Source organism: Pyricularia oryzae, chromosome 2 (genome assembly GCF_000002495.2).
Source record: "Pyricularia oryzae 70-15 chromosome 2, whole genome shotgun sequence".
NCBI classification, from domain to species: domain Eukaryota; kingdom Fungi; phylum Ascomycota; class Sordariomycetes; order Magnaporthales; family Pyriculariaceae; genus Pyricularia; species Pyricularia oryzae.
The window spans coordinates 2,056,349-2,072,174 of NC_017850.1; the positions used below are offsets into that span (position 1 = coordinate 2,056,349).

Sequence of the window (15,826 nt, forward strand, 5' to 3'; positions counted from 1 at the left end):
CCCTGGTACTCTCCGGGGTAACCGGACCATGGCGTCTACGGCTGTATCCCAACTGCGTACCGGTGTGATGGGTGACAATTATGGACAGTAATAGATGTTCTAATTTGGCAACCCACGCGTTAATGCTTGTTCTAGCGATCGTCAGGGGCACCGCAGCATCAGAGACGATGGTGTTGCCTGCATCTGCAAGCTAACCATAGCTTCCTTAGTCGCGCGTGAGATTGGTTAACCACACAGCTCCCAATGCGGCGAGTGGGTATCATCGCGAGATCTGCACATATACATGTCTGCATGAACACATACATGGTTTATCTCCGCATAGGCAACACCGTTTGTCCAGTCAATGCAGCGCCGAGTCGAATCATATCAAAATCCCCGGTGTTATTTTTAGTTGCCTACCCAGGATGGCCCCAGCCATCACATATCTTCGATACCCAACAAAAGAAAACGGAATATAGGAAATTTTCAAAGATAATTAGATATATACAGTTTGCGTTGAGCATCTGGCCCATCCGAGGTACATCAGCTTGGGCCAATCTGCATCTACGCGCAAACATCAACCTTCCAAGTAACTGTCCGACTGTGTTCTGACCGAATTTTATTTTACTTCACCGTAGCGCCGAAGCCTACCTCCTCTTGCCATTCGACCGAGCCTTGCCATTGGGGCTAGCGGCGACACCATTTGATTTCTTCGCCTTTCCATTCCCATTCATGTGAACCTGAACATCCTCGCCACCATAGACCTCCTTCTCTACTTGACGGGCAGCCTCCCAGCCTGCCTTCTCGGCAAGAGCCACATTGCTCTCCCGGCGCGCCGAGGTGCCCTTCTTGAAGCGGGCAGCGTCCACACTGGATCGGCGCAAGTATGACGAGATGAAGAACATGACGAACAGATATGTGAGCGGCGCAAGGTACAGCACATTGAGCCAGATAGCAAATGTTTCACCAGTGCTTGAAATGCAGGGCACAACACGCTGTCCATATGTAGTCGTGTCCGAAAGACCAGCAACCCTGTACATGCCGGACGGAGCAGCGTCGGCGGCAGTGGCAGGCTTGGAGCCAACAAGACCGCCAATCATGTTCTTCATGTTGTCGATGATGGCTTGGTTGGTGGTGGCAGCGCCGGCTGGGGTTGCCGCAGCGCCAGGTGCCGCAGTGACCGGGTTTCCGTTTAATGCGACCGGGATAGTGTACGAGACGAAAGAGTGAACCATTGCGTAAGAAGCACCAACGACGAACTGAGTGATTTGCATCGTGGTCAACGAGCGCTTGATGAACACAGGCACCTTGATGTGGAAAGCCGTCAAGGTGTAGTAGGTGTACTGCAGATTTGGTCAGTCTTCAAAGAGTCCCTAGACACTTGCTGGGCGCAGAATACTTAGGATGAAACTCACCATCATAGCGTGAATGAACGAGTTGAAGAACAGAAAGGTCCAGATGGGCACCGCCATGTAGCGCATACCAGCCCACATGCACATCATGGCACCGGCATGATGGTATGTCTGCAAAGTCGAGCTCAGCTTGCCCTTGGCAATGATGATCAAGGTGTCAACAACCTCGTAGAACTTGCTGATGTAAAACAACCATCCGTAGAAAGCCAGTCCCTCATTCCACATACGGCCGCTGGTGGTGCGATCAGGGCCAGCGGAGAGAGAAGCGCCGTACGCGTGGCTGTGCCAGCTATGGTCAGCGTCACTGTAGTAGATGCCATTGCCGACACCTGGGGGCCCGAAGACACGGCAGAAGCTGTCCGCAGTGCCGGCCCAGCCCGCTGGCCCCGTCGGGCTAAGGATACTGCGCCTCAGCATGCCGAGCGTCCCCCACCATGTCCAAGCCGAGTAGACGGCAAGGAAAACGTTGTGCGCCACAACAAACCAAAAGAAGGCTCTGGTCTTGCTGATTGCCCATGGCCTCTTGTTTGTCGACTTGTTATAGGCATTCAGGAGCTTGATGGTGATGGCATAAGTGGCTGCAATCGTAATGGGCACCTTCGCATCCAGCCAAGCGGAGTACACATTGTCGGGAATGTGGAAAGGGGGCACAAATGCTGATGAGCCGTGTGCCTGGGCTGAGATGGGCGTGATGTAGTCTGGCACGTTCTTCGGGGGAAACGAGAACAGGGCCGGGCTAGGAAGCCCCCAATGGATAGGGCCAGTGGAAGCCATTTTGGCGTTGTGTAAACAGACAGAAGCTTGGTTGAAGAGTGATGAGTTTACGGGCATAGCCCAGTTCTTTGCCTTCGCTTCAACACAGAAATTGCTTGCTCAAAAATAGCTTGTGAAGCACAAACAGTGTTTTGTTGAGCGGCAATCACTGGCGGATGGTTACTGAATCCCCGGCGCGCATGCCAAGAGCCGATACTCCACAGACTTGGGCAACACAATTTTTCTTAATTGTTGTGAAGCCAAAATGCGTTCGGTGGGAGGAGATGGTTAGAGTGAGGACTGAAGGTGAGCAAAGATATAACAAACAAAAACTGCTTGACTCCAGAAATCCGGACTTTGTCGCTGATGAAGTCCCCTTAAGATAAAAGCAGCAAGCAAGGGGAAGGGGGCAAATAAAACGCTCTTGGCTGCCAACGTGCCTCGGCAGCAACAGATCAACAAGTGCAAGAGCCCACGGGGCAAAGAGACGCTTCGGGAATAGTGATCCACCCAACGAAGGCGATTATAGGGAAGCAACAGGGGATTTTGGGAAGGCAGCGGAGGCTTAAGAATCTTGGTAAAATCGATTGGGGTAGGAGAAAGTCATTGGCGCCATCACTGTAAGAATACCTTGGGGGAGGCAATTACGCGATACGTCGTACGCCAGCCATCTCGCCACATGGCGAAGAGCATATAAAATACATAATGTACTTTGCACTTTGTACAAACATTGGCAACAGACAAGGATTGCTGCAAGTCAGTATGCTTGAAGCTTTGTGGAATTGTTGACGCCTGCGCTCCGAACACGCGCTCAATTGAGACAAACGTCAGAAAAAATTGCTTTGGTTTTCACAGGGCGTGACGCAAGGGGTCTTCTTAGGTGTGGGGAACCAAGGTCCATGTTACTGAGGGGCACCGGCTTGGCATGCCAACTGATAGGGTCCTGAAAAGTTTTTGTTGGGCTGTCGGCGCTGGGCAGGAAAGGGTCCCTGACGTTGCAGGGAGACCCCATCCGTGACAATCAGCATCGATCGTCTCGCCTGCCTGTACGAGGTTGCCTTGAGAGCACTGGGAAAACAGCCCGAAGGAAGCGAGAAGGTTTGGCGAACAAATTAGATCAAGCAGTTTTGAGTGTGTTGAACACCGTTGAATATTGTGGGTTTGTATTGAAAATAACAACCCAGGATGCCTCGGTGCTGGCGTTGGGCTCGTTTTTGACATTTAACAACTTCGTGCGCTTCAATACACCATAATTGTCAAATCATATTGCTCGGAGAGTGAATATAACCCGACTGTCCGCGAGTATGGTTGGTTGACGTTTTGCGGCTCAAAGCTGCCGAAAACGGCTTGATGTCCCGGCCTTCTGGAATGGTTTGTGGAAGCTCAACCACTGGCAAAATGTGCTTAACCCCACATATCACTCCCAACAAATCTACTTGACATTGAAGTTTCCGGGCGGTAATTACGACTTGGATGAGAAGGACCAAAATATCAGAGTCCAACCCAACGCTCCATTTTCACATGCTTCAATCGAAAATTCGTTTGCAAAATGCGAATGCGTGGTTATCTCGGTCATTAGGGATTGACTGGGTTCAGGGTAATTTCATGGAATAGCACGTCAAGAAGTTTCGGCATGGACTAGGTGCGGCTAGTGCCGGGACAAATTGATTAATGGATATTAGGTAGTAGTAGTGATTATGGTATTCGCTAAATTCGACACGAGCTGGGGGAGACGCCGGATTATGCAGAGGTTGACACTCAGCGACCATGCAATGCGCGCCGGCATAGCTTATAGGAGCTGCATGTCTGCATTGCTTCCTGCGGCAGAATTGCTCTAGCTGTTTTCAGTCTAAGGTCAGGTAGATAATGTACACAGTAGTAAACTGGTATCGATGACGGCCAATATTTGCATTGCTGGTTTTTCGAAAGATTGAAGAATCTCTTGCTAGCAAAATAATGGGAACAAATTAGAAGTTTTGACTCTGAGGGAGAAACGTCGGTACGGGTCTTCGTGATGCTAGCCCCCGTGTCTTGGTACGGAGTCGGCAGTCTAAGATTTTTGGCAAGATGGGCCGGGAGAATTCGGGCGACCCGGTGACCACCCACGAATGAGCGCCGTGCTGACCCACATGCCGCCGCTGTCGGCCCCGAGCTCACCCCACCAAACGGATCCGGCTTCCAAGCTTGAGCTGAGCTTGCTTGCTATTCACGTCATACAGCCCCATCCCATATAGTCTAAAACATCCGAGAAAATCACACTACACTCAAGCTCTACAACTTGACACTACAATTCAACCTCTTCTGAGACCAACGAAACGCGCCGAAACTCAAAACACACACCTGATCTACAATTAAAACGTTGCCCAACATGGCTCGCAAATTCTTCGTCGGCGGCAACTTCAAGATGTACGTTTTCAACCCCGCCAATACAAAAGAACCCCGCATGGTACGATCATAGAGACATGATCGAGAAACTGACCTAGCGTGTCCGGTCCGCGTTGGCAGGAACGGGACCTCTGAGTCCATCAAGAAGATTGTCGAGAACTTGAACGACGCAAAGCTTGATGCCAACGCCGGTATGCGAGGTAGCAGAACTTGTAGCCCATGCAGTCCATGCATACACTACAGACAATAGAAACCAATGGTATACGACAGAAGCTGACAGTTTCACTTCATCAGAGGTTGTCATCTCGCCTCCCCACGTCTACCTCTCCCACACCCGCTCCTTGGCCAAGAAGGAGATCGAGGTTGCCGCCCAGAACGTCTTCGACAAGGCTGATGGTGCATACACTGGTGAGACCTCGGTCTCCCAGCTCAAGGATCTCGGAATTAACTGGGTCATCCTTGGCCACTCCGAGCGCCGCACCATCCTGGGCGAGTCGGATGAGGTCGTTGCCTCCAAAACCAAGTACGCCATCGACAACGGCCTGAAGGTCATCTGGTGCTGCGGTGAGTCGCTCGAGGAGCGCGAGAGCGACAAGACGGTCGAGGTTGTCACCCGACAGCTTGAGGCCCTCAAGGCCAAGGTTGGTACCAGCGGCTGGGAGAACATTGTCATCGCGTACGAGCCCATCTGGGCCATTGGTACCGGCAAGGTTGCCACTCCTGAGCAGGCTCAGGATGCCCATGCCGCCATCCGTGGTTACCTCAAGAGCAAGGTCAGCGACAAGGTTGCTGAGGAGACCCGTATCCTGTACGGTGGCAGCGTCAACGAGAAGAACTGCGGCGAGCTTAGCCAGAAGCCCGACATTGATGGTTTCTTGGTTGGTGGTGCCAGCTTGAAGCCTGCTTGTAAGTATTCCCAATATCACCTCTTGGCACCCTCAAGAGACAGCTCCTGACAAGAACTCATAGTCGTCGACATCTGCACCTGCAAGTCGGCATAAATTTTATGAAAAAGTCTAGGACATATCGAGCGAATGACTGCATGACGAGGAACGTGGCTATGGATGAGCACCCGATGAACACGCATGAGTATAATAAGCTTGATGGATATCATAGATAGATACAAAAGAAAAAAAAGCGGAACATAACTACGCCCGTCAGCAGTCCTATAATGATGAGCCACGAACAACATGAAGACTTACGAGGACCAGATCACTAACCTTACTCGCGCCAAATGTTTGCTCGATCTTGTCTATTGATGTGCACTCCAAAAGTTTTATACAATATAGTACACGCTGTACCTGCCCATACAATGAAAGTATTGTTTCCGAATTCGATAGGCTATACAGGCATGCCATTGCCGTGGTATGGACTCCAGACACCTCTGACACTCTCGTTGATACTCCTGACCGGCTTGGAAAACTTCTTGTTGACTTCACCGTTCATCTCGCGCAACAGCTCGACCTTCTTGAGAATTTGGTTCGCATCGAGGTTTCGAACGCAGACTGGCCTGTTGTTGCCATTGATGAAGTGGCCAACAACGACGGGGTGCTTTTGCGGCCGTGGAGACACGGTGATTTCGATCTGGGGGTTTTTTGCGGCGAAGGTTGGGAGATGCTGCCTGATGAACTGGCTGTAGTCGGCGGTGAACAGTTTGTTAGACCAAATCTCAAGTACACGGCAAGTAGCAGCCTATAAATGGACAGCCAGTCAACTTACTTCATGCCCTTGGAGCTTCCAGCCCAATCGCAGTAGTGGAATTCTAGCCTCTTGCACTGGAGGATGAAGGCGCCGACGCCATTCTGTGTGGAGCTTGTCAGTCTTTGTGATGCAAAAGTAGAAAAAGAATACACCCGTGAAAACGACTTACTTGGCCAACGGAAACCTTCTGAAGTGGCCTGATGGTCATTTTGGCGCGTTGGATATTGAGAATATCTTGATCTAGATATGCCTCTAGGCGAGCTTCAACAACCGCGTACATCGAGGACGTTCCATTGCTCGAAAAAACGCTGGCGCACGTGACTAGCTCCCTAGTTCCTGGTGCGCTTTACTCAGATAGGTCTAGCGCAGGACAGTAGCATGGAACATTGCGGGTCCATGCAAGTCATTTGATTGGATTTTGAGCGCTGGCACCAGACGAACGCGACACATTCTTTTTCCTGACGCAAACCGAGGCATCAAACACGCCGTCAAACTCTCAAAAGATATCGCCATCTATTCCGTAGCCAGCCTGAGAGGATTGTCATTAAGGCTGCGGCTATTGCGTATTCTTCCAACTGCCCCTCTGACGGGCCCTGGTTACCGGGAATCAATTGCCCAGGGTACCCAAGGTAGCCGACTTCAAAATGACGGACCGTTTGCCGCCTAATCTTCTTGCGCTTTTCGCGCCGCGACCTCCTTTACGCTACCTACCACCATCGGATGCACCGGCGCATGAACGCAAAACAGCTACAATTACTGGTCTCGCTCAGTATAAGCAAGCCCTCGAGGACTACAAGGACAAGGACAATTATGTGCCGACGGAGAGCTGGCTGCAGAGACGGGATAGGAAAAAGCTGGAGCACGAAAAGGAGATCGCTCTCAAGTTGAAGGAAGGCCCGGCCAAATGTTTGTCGTGACTTACTGAACGCATCTTGCCATGTCACCATGCTGACAGGCTTCAATTCCGATGACAGACAAGCCGCAGGACGATCCCAACATCCGTGGCGATGCCTTCAAAACCTTGATTGTTGCCCGGCTGAGCTATGATGCCAACGAGCAGGACCTCGAGAGAGAATTTGGCCGATTTGGCACCATTGAAAGAGTACGATGACATTCCAGTTAGCTTCCTAATACCATATCGAGAGCTGAGGTAGCTAACTGATTGCGCAGATCCGGATTATCAAGGACACTCATGCTCATGAGAAGGGTAACAAGAAGCGAAAGCCGCACCGCGGTTACGCATTCGTCGTTTTTGAACGCGAAAAGGACATGAGAGGTAAACTCACCACTGATTCTCTCCTTCCTGACAGCATGCGTGACCGGGAATACTGTCCGAGATTTGGATGACGCGTCTTGCACAAATCGCTCGTCCTTCCTGATTGTGGCCCTCAAGCTTGCCTATGTCTGCTGCCTCAAACTACTACTCCCCCCTAAACCCAGAGCTGTGTGAAGCTCGTAAGGTATGCGTATATGGCTTACGGTTTACTGACTCCCGCGCGCTTTGACCCGCGTGCAATTTAGCTGCTCTCGAGGGATGTGATGGCATTAGAATCAAGGACCGCCGCATCAAGGTCGATGTTGAGCGTGGACGTACCGTTGAAGGCTGGAAGCCCCGCCGCCTGGGTGGCGGCCTTGGCGGTCGTAACTACACCAAGGCCATGCCCTCACAGCCCATGGGCCGCGGCTTCGGTGGTGATGGCTTCCGAGGTGGTTTCGGTGGCGGTAGGGGTGGGTTCAGGGGTGGGTTCGGTGGCCGTGGAGACCGCGGCGGTTTCCGCGGTGGTGGTGGCCGTAGCTTCTCCGACCGTGGTTTCGGAGGTGGCTTTGGAGGATCTCGCGGTGGCGACCGAGGAGGAGACCGCGGAGGAGACCGAAACGGATTTGGTGGCCCGCCGCCTAACGCGCCTGGCGGACCCGGATCCTACGGTGGTAGGGACAGCGGACGCGACAGCCGCGATTCAAGGTTTGGTGGAGACCGCAGAGGCTTTGACTCTGGAGGTGGTGGACGCTCTTATGACGACAGATCCGGCGGCGGCGGAGGTGGCTTCCGCGACAACAGCCGACGAACTGGCAGCAACATGGAGCCGATCCGCCCCAGAGAGAATGGTGGGTATCGCGACCGCGACCGTGATCGGGATCGGGACCGTGACCGTGACCGAGACTACGACAGACCTAGGGACGACGACCGAAAACGCGGCTACGAGGGTTCCTACGACGACCCGCGCAAGATTCGTCGCTACTAATCGGAGTAGGACCTGCTCTATTACTCTGTCCTGCAGTGGACACGGTGGGTGTCACCAGTCACTGATCGCGCAGTTTGCCTGTCCCCGGCCCATCAACCTGGACTGTTTTTCCCTACCTACGGCTCTATTGTCAAGGGTAAGAGTGAAAACTGCAGCGTATCCAGGGTGAAACTTTATGTTTCGACAGTCAACAAGGTGTCCCGGATCTCTCGAAATCCTTAAGAGGTAACGAACGCCCCAACATGTATACATGTACTGGTACAGCACAGCCTGGGACGTTCGCCACTTCTGCGCACCATCACCAGGCGCTTTGTCATACACGTTCCCCTGGCTTCAGGCTGGCTTCGGTTTGATCAGAAACGGCTATCAGACAACAAAAACTGGCGATAAACCCTACAACACTGCAAAGGTCGGTTGATAGCTCCATAAGAACGTCTCAAACAAATGCAGCCCTCCGGATCTTGCACCGCAACAGACACTCTCGCAAGCTCAGGCTTGGTCGCAGGAGGTAACATAACCCTTTGCATTTGGCCTCGATTTTTCTCTAATTGTGTTACATAGCTTCTTCTTTCATCTCATGCCCAGGTGTCAGTCGGGTGTTGGTGTTACAGTACGAGTGTAGGAACTAGATATTTCTTTTTTTCTTTTTTTCTTTTTTTATTTGGGCGATGTTGGGGGTAAGTAGGCACGGCGAGTTTAATGCTGAACAAAAAAAGTACTACGTTTCTACCAGCTACACATTGTAAAATCAAGACCTGCGAGGGCAACTTTTGCACCAGCGGTAAGCAGCGGGCTAATTCGTCAGTAGAAGCTCTCAGAGTGTCGACCCATGCTGCCGCCGGTTTCAATCTACGGGGGACTGGTTGTGCTAAACCTTGACATCCACTTCCAAGCACGAACCAAACGTGTAGAGCTGGCCACCCAGTAAATTTGGCTGCTTCAGTGAACGCCCATTAGATGCTGATGGGGAGATAGATGCTTTGGAAAATTTCTTTTTCTCTTTTTCTCTTTTTCTTTCAATGCTAACAGAAACAGAATGGAATAATAACAAGCAATCGTGACATGCCCTATGACCAGACGCCGAGTTGACCCTGTAAAAGAATAATATGATACGTACTCGGACCGGATCGAACCCGACGAGTAGATAAAGCGTATGAAGGGGAGAAAATTTTGTATGTAACCTTTTTTTAGTCGCTATCGTCTATGGCATCACCCGCTGAGCCGGGATTAACTTCTGTAACCTCGCCAGTCGCAGCTGACCAGTAACTGTGGCGGAATCAAGTTAGCGAACCGAATCAGGGCTTTCGAGGAACAAATTCGCCGAAGATACGAGAAAAGAAAGCTGTACAGAAGAAGTAAAAGGGAGAAAAAGAGAAAAGATAAAAAATAAGAAAGATAGGAAACTTACGCCAAAACCTGTATCTTGAACTCGCTAAAGCAGACAGAAAACAGCTTCAGCAGCCTCGTCTGCCGGCTGTCGAGCACGTCACCTTCCCTGCAGACGTCGTACCCGGTGCTGCCCTCGCCGTTCTCGCCGCCGAGCACGACGCGGCCCTTGATGAGCCTTGTGGGGACGCCGAGCTTGCGGAGCTCGGGCTCGATGGAATGCGCCAGGGGCACATCGTACTCCTGAGGGACCTCACCTCCCGTGCTGTAGACGACACCCGGCGGGATGGAAAAGTCCCGGGGCGCGACGGCGCCGGCGCGCGCAAAGTCGACCGACGTGATCGAGTCCAGGTACGACAGCAGCTCTGAGGCGGGCCGGTTGGTAAAGATCAGCCCGACGGTGCCGGCCAGGTGCGAAGTCAGCTTGTGCAGGCCCTCGGCTTGCTCGTCCTCGGCCGTCTGGCCCAGGGCGCGGGCCATGAGTTTGGTCTTGCCGAAGAACATGCTGTTTAGGGTTTGTCGTCTTGTTAGCTTCCGGAATTCCCGCATCCACCGGCGGATACGATATAAGCAAGCAACACATCGAAGAGAAGCGGTGGACGGGGCTAAAGAACGTACCGGCTATCACCCGACAGCTCCCGTCGCACATCCTTGAGGTTGTTGTTGCGCATGTTGTCGACGCTAAAGACAAAGAGGTGCTGGTACTGAGGGACACATTCTCGGATGTTGGTGAAGAGCAGCTCCTTTTGCTCGCGCGTCTTCTTGGCCACGTTGGTCATGTGGACCACTTTTGCTCGTTTTGACTTGGGCATCGCGACTTGTCTGTGAGGCTGTGGGAGTGGGAAAAGAGAAGGAAAGGGGCGGGGTGTGGCGAACGGCGCCTTGTGTTCTCCTTTATGATCCTGGCTTTTGGATGCTACCGGTGCTAATTAAAGTCCAGAAGCGTCAAGATTCGTGAAGTCTGGGTATGGGGTTGGTTACGATATCAAACTGTCCCAGTTCAAACCGAGCGAACGTCGCAAGCGATAGGCCTTGAGGCTGGTCCTGCGCCCATGGGAACTTTTGGGCGGTGAGTCCCGGAAGAAAAATATCAGCGCTTCTGGACCCCGCATCTGCGGGCCCACCTTTCACTATCGGCGTTATCTATCAATTTCCCCTTGCACAAAACGGTCTCCAGTCTGATGGGAATATATCGAGACGCCAAGGAATTGACACGGTCTGTTTCTGCAGCATACTTAGCGCGGCTCATAGTAACGATACAAAGTCTCTACCCATCCACATCAGCCGCTCTTTTCCCGAGTACTTGCTAGGTACCTAAACTATGTATGTATCAAGACTTTGCCTTCTATCCCCCTGCTGCCACACACAAGCGCGTCATGTAGCGTAACCCCATCGGTATAAGATCCCAGCAGTACTATTACTCTCTAGTTAAACAAGCCATTTGACCCATGTTACATGCTCCGCCCATGAGGATGAAGCATGTGTGTTACTTCCCACCCAGTAATCTGTCAGGTCGCGGTCGTGCCGAACTGTACGTCTCGGGGTCTTATACGATCAAGCTAACCGCTGGAGGGTTGACTACCTTTTTTCATAGCACCTTGCTTTAAAAGAGTCATCAGAATCACCAATGTTCTAGTTCTAGATTAACGCCAGTCCCCACCGCCTCTTTAATTATCCAAACATTGGTGTTAATCTGCATTACCCTCTCAAGCTATCACCGCGCGTCCTGGGCTGCGAAAATTGCCAACTGGGTCTTGGGTATGCCGCAACCAGATATTTGTACCATGTTTTATGACTAGCTCTAGAGTCTGGAACTAGAGTTCAAAGACTTGTCAATTATTTATAATAACAATGTCAGATATATATAATACGTACTTATCGTATTTTATCACACAAATACATACTTAGACGGCTTATGTTAGCCCGTCGATTTTCAATTAACATGGATACCTGTTTGTTTATTCACCTGTAGTTAGTTCACTTTTGTCTGTTAACCCCTTGTCACGATTTGTTTGCTTTGGGCGCTTTCAGCGTCTCGGTGCTTGCCGCTCCTATGCCAAGCCAATCCGGCGCGTCCTGGCCAAGCACCACAGGCCATTCCGTTCACAACCCTACCTAATAGACATAAGCTTCAGGCCCAGGGTGATGGCGAGGAAGGAATGAACGTGCCCGAGAAGAAACAGAGCCATGCGAGCCGGGTATCGATTGAAACCCGTTACACACTTCGTTGGAAATTCGGTGGTAGTGGTTTTCCCCCGCAAATATGGCCGCCCCGAGAATGTAGCATATCTGAAATGGAGCGAGGGGAGCCTGGGCAAACGGACTGAATATAGGGCAAAGCGTGAAATGAAATTTACAAAGTTTGACAGAAATCACTGGTGAAATTACGAATGGGAGGAGCATCTGCATGACGAGAAGAATTAATTTAATTTGTACTGGCACTAAACAAGACCTCTAGTGGATAAATAGATTTTTCTAAACCGTTGGCCACAGAAGCAACATTTACCCAGCAACAACTACTGCGACCTCAGGCCATGTATACGTAGTTACCGCCTTCGCGCTCGATGTATTCCTTATCGATGAGTCTATGTGTACACATATCAGATTAGCACCATGGAGTAGATAAAAGCCAATAAATTTATGAATAGAGTAGACGTACTTTTCAATATTGGCCTTGATTTCCGCAGGCTCCAATGCACCCCTGCGCCGCGTCTGCTCGATAACCTCGGCAACTAGCTGGGCGTGAGGCAGCGTTTTACGGCTCTTCATTATGCGAACTATCGCCGCCTGCGTCTCAAACTGTCTGTCGGCCGCCACCCGCTCGTGCGTCTCCTTATTCTCGGCCTTAGTCTCCTTAAGCTGAATTTGGTTGATCTTGATTCGGATCTTGGGATCCGTGAAACCCTTGTTGACTGTAAACGTGTCTTCCTTGCCGACCTCTCGTCCCTTCGGCGCCTTTGCCAGGACTCGGGCCTTACCGCAGGCGAGAGACTGCAACGTTCGCTGGAGCAGGTCACCAGAAAGGCCAGATGCTTTTTCGATCTCTTCGTAGGACAGCGGCTCGTCGATCTCGACGCTGTTGAATATGGCCAGCACCGCAGCCTGATGCGCACTCATGACAAGCTCCTTTGTACCTCGTGGGAATGTCGCTTTGATGACACATTGGCTCAGACTATGCTTCCAGGTTAACTTTCGTCCCTCGTGCTTGTTCTTGTAGTACTGTTCAAAATGCTGAAGATTCTCAAGAACACCGGCAGGGAGGGCGACAGCAGGATCGTCCGGGTATGACGGCCAAGCAGAGGCTGACAATACATTGACGTTGAGGTCAATTTTGCTGAGTTTGTTTGCCCTATCAGACGACCTCCGCCATTCTTTGTATGCAGCGAGCTCCTCCTTGCCAACTTCTTGATCCTTGAACATCTGCTCGAGGTTGTGCGTAAACTGTGACCCGCACTCAACCTTCAATTTGGCAAGCATAGTCCGCTCGGCGTCTTGGCTTGCACTGCGTGCCATGAGCAATCTCCTGGCAAGATCGCGCTTGTAAAAGGCCTCGAAGACATCCTTGCCCTGAATGAACCTGAAAAGTTCGAGGCCGTTATCGAGTTGCCTATTGAGTTCGGCGTCTTCATCGCCTGCGCTGGCAACATCAGCTCGCTCCGTCTCTGTCCGGTCTTTATAGTCACCCATTAACGATGGCGGCAGTGCTTTTAGACCTCCACGCAGCAGCATGTCGATGTACTTGGCAACCCGTTCGCCGACGTCGGTACTCGTGTTCTTTGCTGCTTTGTCGTTCATGAAACGACAGAAGGCGTCTCGCATGTTTTTCCTGAAATCATCGTTTCCTCCAAAAGCATCACGTATGATGTTCAGAAGTTTGCGCTGCAGCTCCAGGAGTAGGACCACCATCTCGTCGCCCCGTTCGGTGTCACTAATAATCTTTGAGCCGGAGGCGATTGCGTATTCCTCCCAGGGACCGCGAAGATCCATGTGCTGTCCCGTCATGCGGAGGAGCTCATAAAGTCCTTTTAGGGACTCGATGTCTGCCTCGCCGATCAAGCGACCCACTTCAGTGACGTCCAGTAGTTTGTCGGTATGGTCCTGAATGGCTATCCGCTGAATGTCGCTCATGAGCTCCCTCTTGGTGGTGCTGTCAAAGTTGTAAACATTGCACCGCATGTCCTCGCGGTTGATCAGCGCACGTACTGACGCAACGTAATCCTTCAAGTCGTAGTTCTCGCTCTTTTCCAGGGCAAAAGCCTCAAAGTATCGGACCGAATCGGCGAGCAGCGGCTCTTCAAATTCCTTTCCATACACGTTGAAAACGTGAAGCATTTTGACGGCATCCTTCAAGAGTGGCCCATCAAACGTCCTGTCGCCTGCTCGATCTAGCGTGACCAGTTGCAACATCCCTCTCATGACCTTCAGGCCTGGCAACTCATCTTTACGCCCGGCGAGAGGTCCGTCCGAGTGTCGCGGGCCATAAATGACACGTCGAAAAGAAGTTATAGTCACGTCGTTGAGGTCATGATCCTTGCCCTGTTTAACGATGAATGTTCGGTCCAGGTAGCTAAACAGAGACCGTATGACAACCTAGAGGTAGAAGTGTGAATCAGTATTTGGAGCAGCATCTTGAGGCGCATGCGCAAATCAAGGCCTCAGACGTGTAAGTGCACCAGCTTGGTGTTCATTTCGCCCACATACCGCTTTGCGACTCCAGTCCTTCCAGTATTGGTGCACTATTCTGACCATGTCGATCTCGGAACCGTTATCTTTCGCCATGACCTTGGGAAGGACCTCTTCCCTCACATAGCCGTCACAGCGACTTTGCAGTATCTTAAACAGTTTGGCGCTCTCATCTCGGCGACATATGCTCTCGACGTGCCTGTACAGACGATCGAGAGGTTGGCGCGGCTGTCGCCCCTGAAATATGTCCTGCAGGGCCGACTCCAGGTCATTGTACGCCCTTGTATAGTAGTCGTCGACTGCGGGCGTCTGCTGCTGCTTGAGGTTCTTCACGACGAGCTTCCTGGCACCAAGGTACGTCTTGAGCGCCGGCGCGGCCTGCGGCAGAGCGAAGCCTGTGTGGCCTCCAAAGCCGGCCATGTTGCCGTCCGTGGCCGGGCGTTTGCCAAAGGCCTTTGCGCTCATGGTGGTGGAGCCGGGTTGCTCTGGTCGGATTCGCTTGGGGTCGGGGTCGTGATCGGCCGGCGGGCCGCCCCAGTACGCCAGGGGATTCGAGTCAACTCGGTGCCGGCGTTTGGGTTGGCCTTGGGAAGGCGGAGATGATGTTGCTGCGGCAGCTCCGTCGCCAATATTGTATGTTGGAAGCATGAAACCAGTCAAGTCCTGGATCGACCGGAAGGGCGGAGAAATGGAGGTCGTAAAATCGTAATATGGGTTCTTGCGGTTTTTGTTTGCCTTTGGATCCTTGCCCGTTTGACAAGATGAAGGCTAGGTAGTGGAGGTTGACCGTGGCCACCGCGGCTCAACGGTCGCTTGGGGGGATCCAATCTAGACGGGCATCTGCTTGTCAATGTGAAGGTTTGGCTAAAGACCAAATGGTAATTCTGCTTGGATGAAGTCCAGCACTGCAAGAAAGGGTCGATTAGTAAGGTCTGGTTGTTTGTGTAGCATTGAAGGTTGGCAAGAGAAGGTGGTGTCCGGTTTCGCCGGCATTTGAGCAGTACTGTTCTGTCGGGCATGGCGTTCTTGCCCGCTATCCATCCGATCGTACCTGCCAATGATCCATGACGGCTCGATAGGCGATAAGCCCCGCCATCAACTCCACTTTCTTGATACAGACCAAAGACGTAATTCCATTAAAGCTTCCCTTCCCCGCAATTTGAGACGTTCAATGGAGCCAGCCAGGCCTCTCCTCTCCATACTTACGAAGTAGGTACCTCCGAAAGGCATGTATCATACACGGCTTGTTGGTCGTTACGAGAGCGTCAGGTTGTGCCTTAACTT

General features: G+C 51.8%; 6 protein-coding genes across 6 annotated transcripts; 2 read left to right on the forward strand and 4 right to left on the reverse strand.

Moving 5' to 3' along the window:
* Window positions 1–313: 313 nt before the first annotated feature.
* On the reverse strand, window positions 314–2,986 carry MGG_08904 (uncharacterized protein). Its single transcript, XM_003713885.1, has 2 exons — window positions 1,395–2,986; window positions 314–1,322 (listed from the first exon to the last, which is right to left on the reverse strand). The coding sequence occupies exons 1-2, from the start codon at window positions 2,220–2,222 to the stop codon at window positions 627–629; spliced, it is 1,524 nt and encodes a 507-aa protein (XP_003713933.1). The 5' UTR covers window positions 2,223–2,986; the 3' UTR covers window positions 314–626.
* Window positions 2,987–4,381: 1,395 nt separating this feature from the next.
* MGG_08905 (triosephosphate isomerase) lies at window positions 4,382–5,837 on the forward strand. Its single transcript, XM_003713886.1, has 4 exons — window positions 4,382–4,550; window positions 4,650–4,720; window positions 4,824–5,435; window positions 5,499–5,837. The coding sequence occupies exons 1-4, from the start codon at window positions 4,513–4,515 to the stop codon at window positions 5,528–5,530; spliced, it is 753 nt and encodes a 250-aa protein (XP_003713934.1). The 5' UTR covers window positions 4,382–4,512; the 3' UTR covers window positions 5,531–5,837.
* On the reverse strand, window positions 5,765–6,506 carry MGG_08906 (mitochondrial 54S ribosomal protein L51). Its single transcript, XM_003713887.1, has 3 exons — window positions 6,400–6,506; window positions 6,249–6,331; window positions 5,765–6,162 (listed from the first exon to the last, which is right to left on the reverse strand). Exons 1-3 carry the CDS (start codon window positions 6,436–6,438, stop codon window positions 5,871–5,873), a joined length of 414 nt encoding a protein of 137 aa, XP_003713935.1. The 5' UTR covers window positions 6,439–6,506; the 3' UTR covers window positions 5,765–5,870.
* Window positions 6,507–6,650: 144 nt separating this feature from the next.
* MGG_15607 (uncharacterized protein) lies at window positions 6,651–9,285 on the forward strand. Its single transcript, XM_003713888.1, has 4 exons — window positions 6,651–7,136; window positions 7,205–7,332; window positions 7,401–7,506; window positions 7,752–9,285. Exons 1-4 carry the CDS (start codon window positions 6,875–6,877, stop codon window positions 8,471–8,473), a joined length of 1,218 nt encoding a protein of 405 aa, XP_003713936.1. The 5' UTR covers window positions 6,651–6,874; the 3' UTR covers window positions 8,474–9,285.
* Window positions 9,286–9,391: 106 nt separating this feature from the next.
* Window positions 9,392–10,919, reverse strand: MGG_08908 (mRNA turnover protein 4). The gene is made up of 3 exons (XM_003713889.1): window positions 10,478–10,919; window positions 9,882–10,364; window positions 9,392–9,739 (listed from the first exon to the last, which is right to left on the reverse strand). The coding sequence occupies exons 1-3, from the start codon at window positions 10,669–10,671 to the stop codon at window positions 9,661–9,663; spliced, it is 756 nt and encodes a 251-aa protein (XP_003713937.1). The 5' UTR covers window positions 10,672–10,919; the 3' UTR covers window positions 9,392–9,660.
* Window positions 10,920–12,261: 1,342 nt separating this feature from the next.
* On the reverse strand, window positions 12,262–15,551 carry MGG_14763 (Cullin-4B). The gene is made up of 3 exons (XM_003713890.1): window positions 14,561–15,551; window positions 12,519–14,449; window positions 12,262–12,444 (listed from the first exon to the last, which is right to left on the reverse strand). The coding sequence occupies exons 1-3, from the start codon at window positions 15,188–15,190 to the stop codon at window positions 12,387–12,389; spliced, it is 2,619 nt and encodes an 872-aa protein (XP_003713938.1). The 5' UTR covers window positions 15,191–15,551; the 3' UTR covers window positions 12,262–12,386.
* Between the last annotated feature and the right edge of the window lie 275 nt (window positions 15,552–15,826).

Bases quoted from the DNA above. Each gene is read 5' to 3' on its own strand.
- MGG_08904 (XM_003713885.1), bottom strand. From the start codon at position 2,222: ATGCCCGTAAACTCATCACTCTTCAACCAAGCTTCTGTCTGTTTACAC. The intron at 1,323-1,394 runs GTGAGTTTCATC...CCAAATCTGCAG, and splicing joins CGTTCATTCACGCTATGATG to TACACCTACTACACCTTGAC.
- MGG_08905 (XM_003713886.1), top strand. From the start codon at position 4,513: ATGGCTCGCAAATTCTTCGTCGGCGGCAACTTCAAGAT. The intron at 4,721-4,823 runs GTATGCGAGGTA...TCACTTCATCAG, and splicing joins AAAGCTTGATGCCAACGCCG to AGGTTGTCATCTCGCCTCCC. The intron at 5,436-5,498 runs GTAAGTATTCCC...AAGAACTCATAG, and splicing joins TGCCAGCTTGAAGCCTGCTT to TCGTCGACATCTGCACCTGC.
- MGG_08906 (XM_003713887.1), bottom strand. From the start codon at position 6,438: ATGACCATCAGGCCACTTCAGAAGGTTTCCGTTGGCCAA. The intron at 6,332-6,399 runs GTAAGTCGTTTT...AGCTCCACACAG, and splicing joins AGAAGGTTTCCGTTGGCCAA to AATGGCGTCGGCGCCTTCAT. The intron at 6,163-6,248 runs GTAAGTTGACTG...CGCCGACTACAG, and splicing joins GGAAGCTCCAAGGGCATGAA to CCAGTTCATCAGGCAGCATC.
- MGG_15607 (XM_003713888.1), top strand. From the start codon at position 6,875: ATGACGGACCGTTTGCCGCCTAATCTTCTTGCGCTTTTCGCGCCGCGA. The intron at 7,333-7,400 runs GTACGATGACAT...CTGATTGCGCAG, and splicing joins GATTTGGCACCATTGAAAGA to ATCCGGATTATCAAGGACAC. The intron at 7,507-7,751 runs GTAAACTCACCA...CGTGCAATTTAG, and splicing joins ACGCGAAAAGGACATGAGAG to CTGCTCTCGAGGGATGTGAT.
- MGG_08908 (XM_003713889.1), bottom strand. From the start codon at position 10,671: ATGCCCAAGTCAAAACGAGCAAAAGTGGTCCACATGACCAACGTGGCC. The intron at 10,365-10,477 runs GTACGTTCTTTA...AACCCTAAACAG, and splicing joins GAGCTGTCGGGTGATAGCCG to CATGTTCTTCGGCAAGACCA. The intron at 9,740-9,881 runs GTAAGTTTCCTA...ATTCCGCCACAG, and splicing joins TTCAAGATACAGGTTTTGGC to TTACTGGTCAGCTGCGACTG.
- MGG_14763 (XM_003713890.1), bottom strand. From the start codon at position 15,190: ATGCTTCCAACATACAATATTGGCGACGGAGCTGCCGCAGCAACATCA. The intron at 14,450-14,560 runs GTATGTGGGCGA...TTCTACCTCTAG, and splicing joins AGGACTGGAGTCGCAAAGCG to GTTGTCATACGGTCTCTGTT. The intron at 12,445-12,518 runs GTACGTCTACTC...GTGTACACATAG, and splicing joins ATCAAGGCCAATATTGAAAA to ACTCATCGATAAGGAATACA.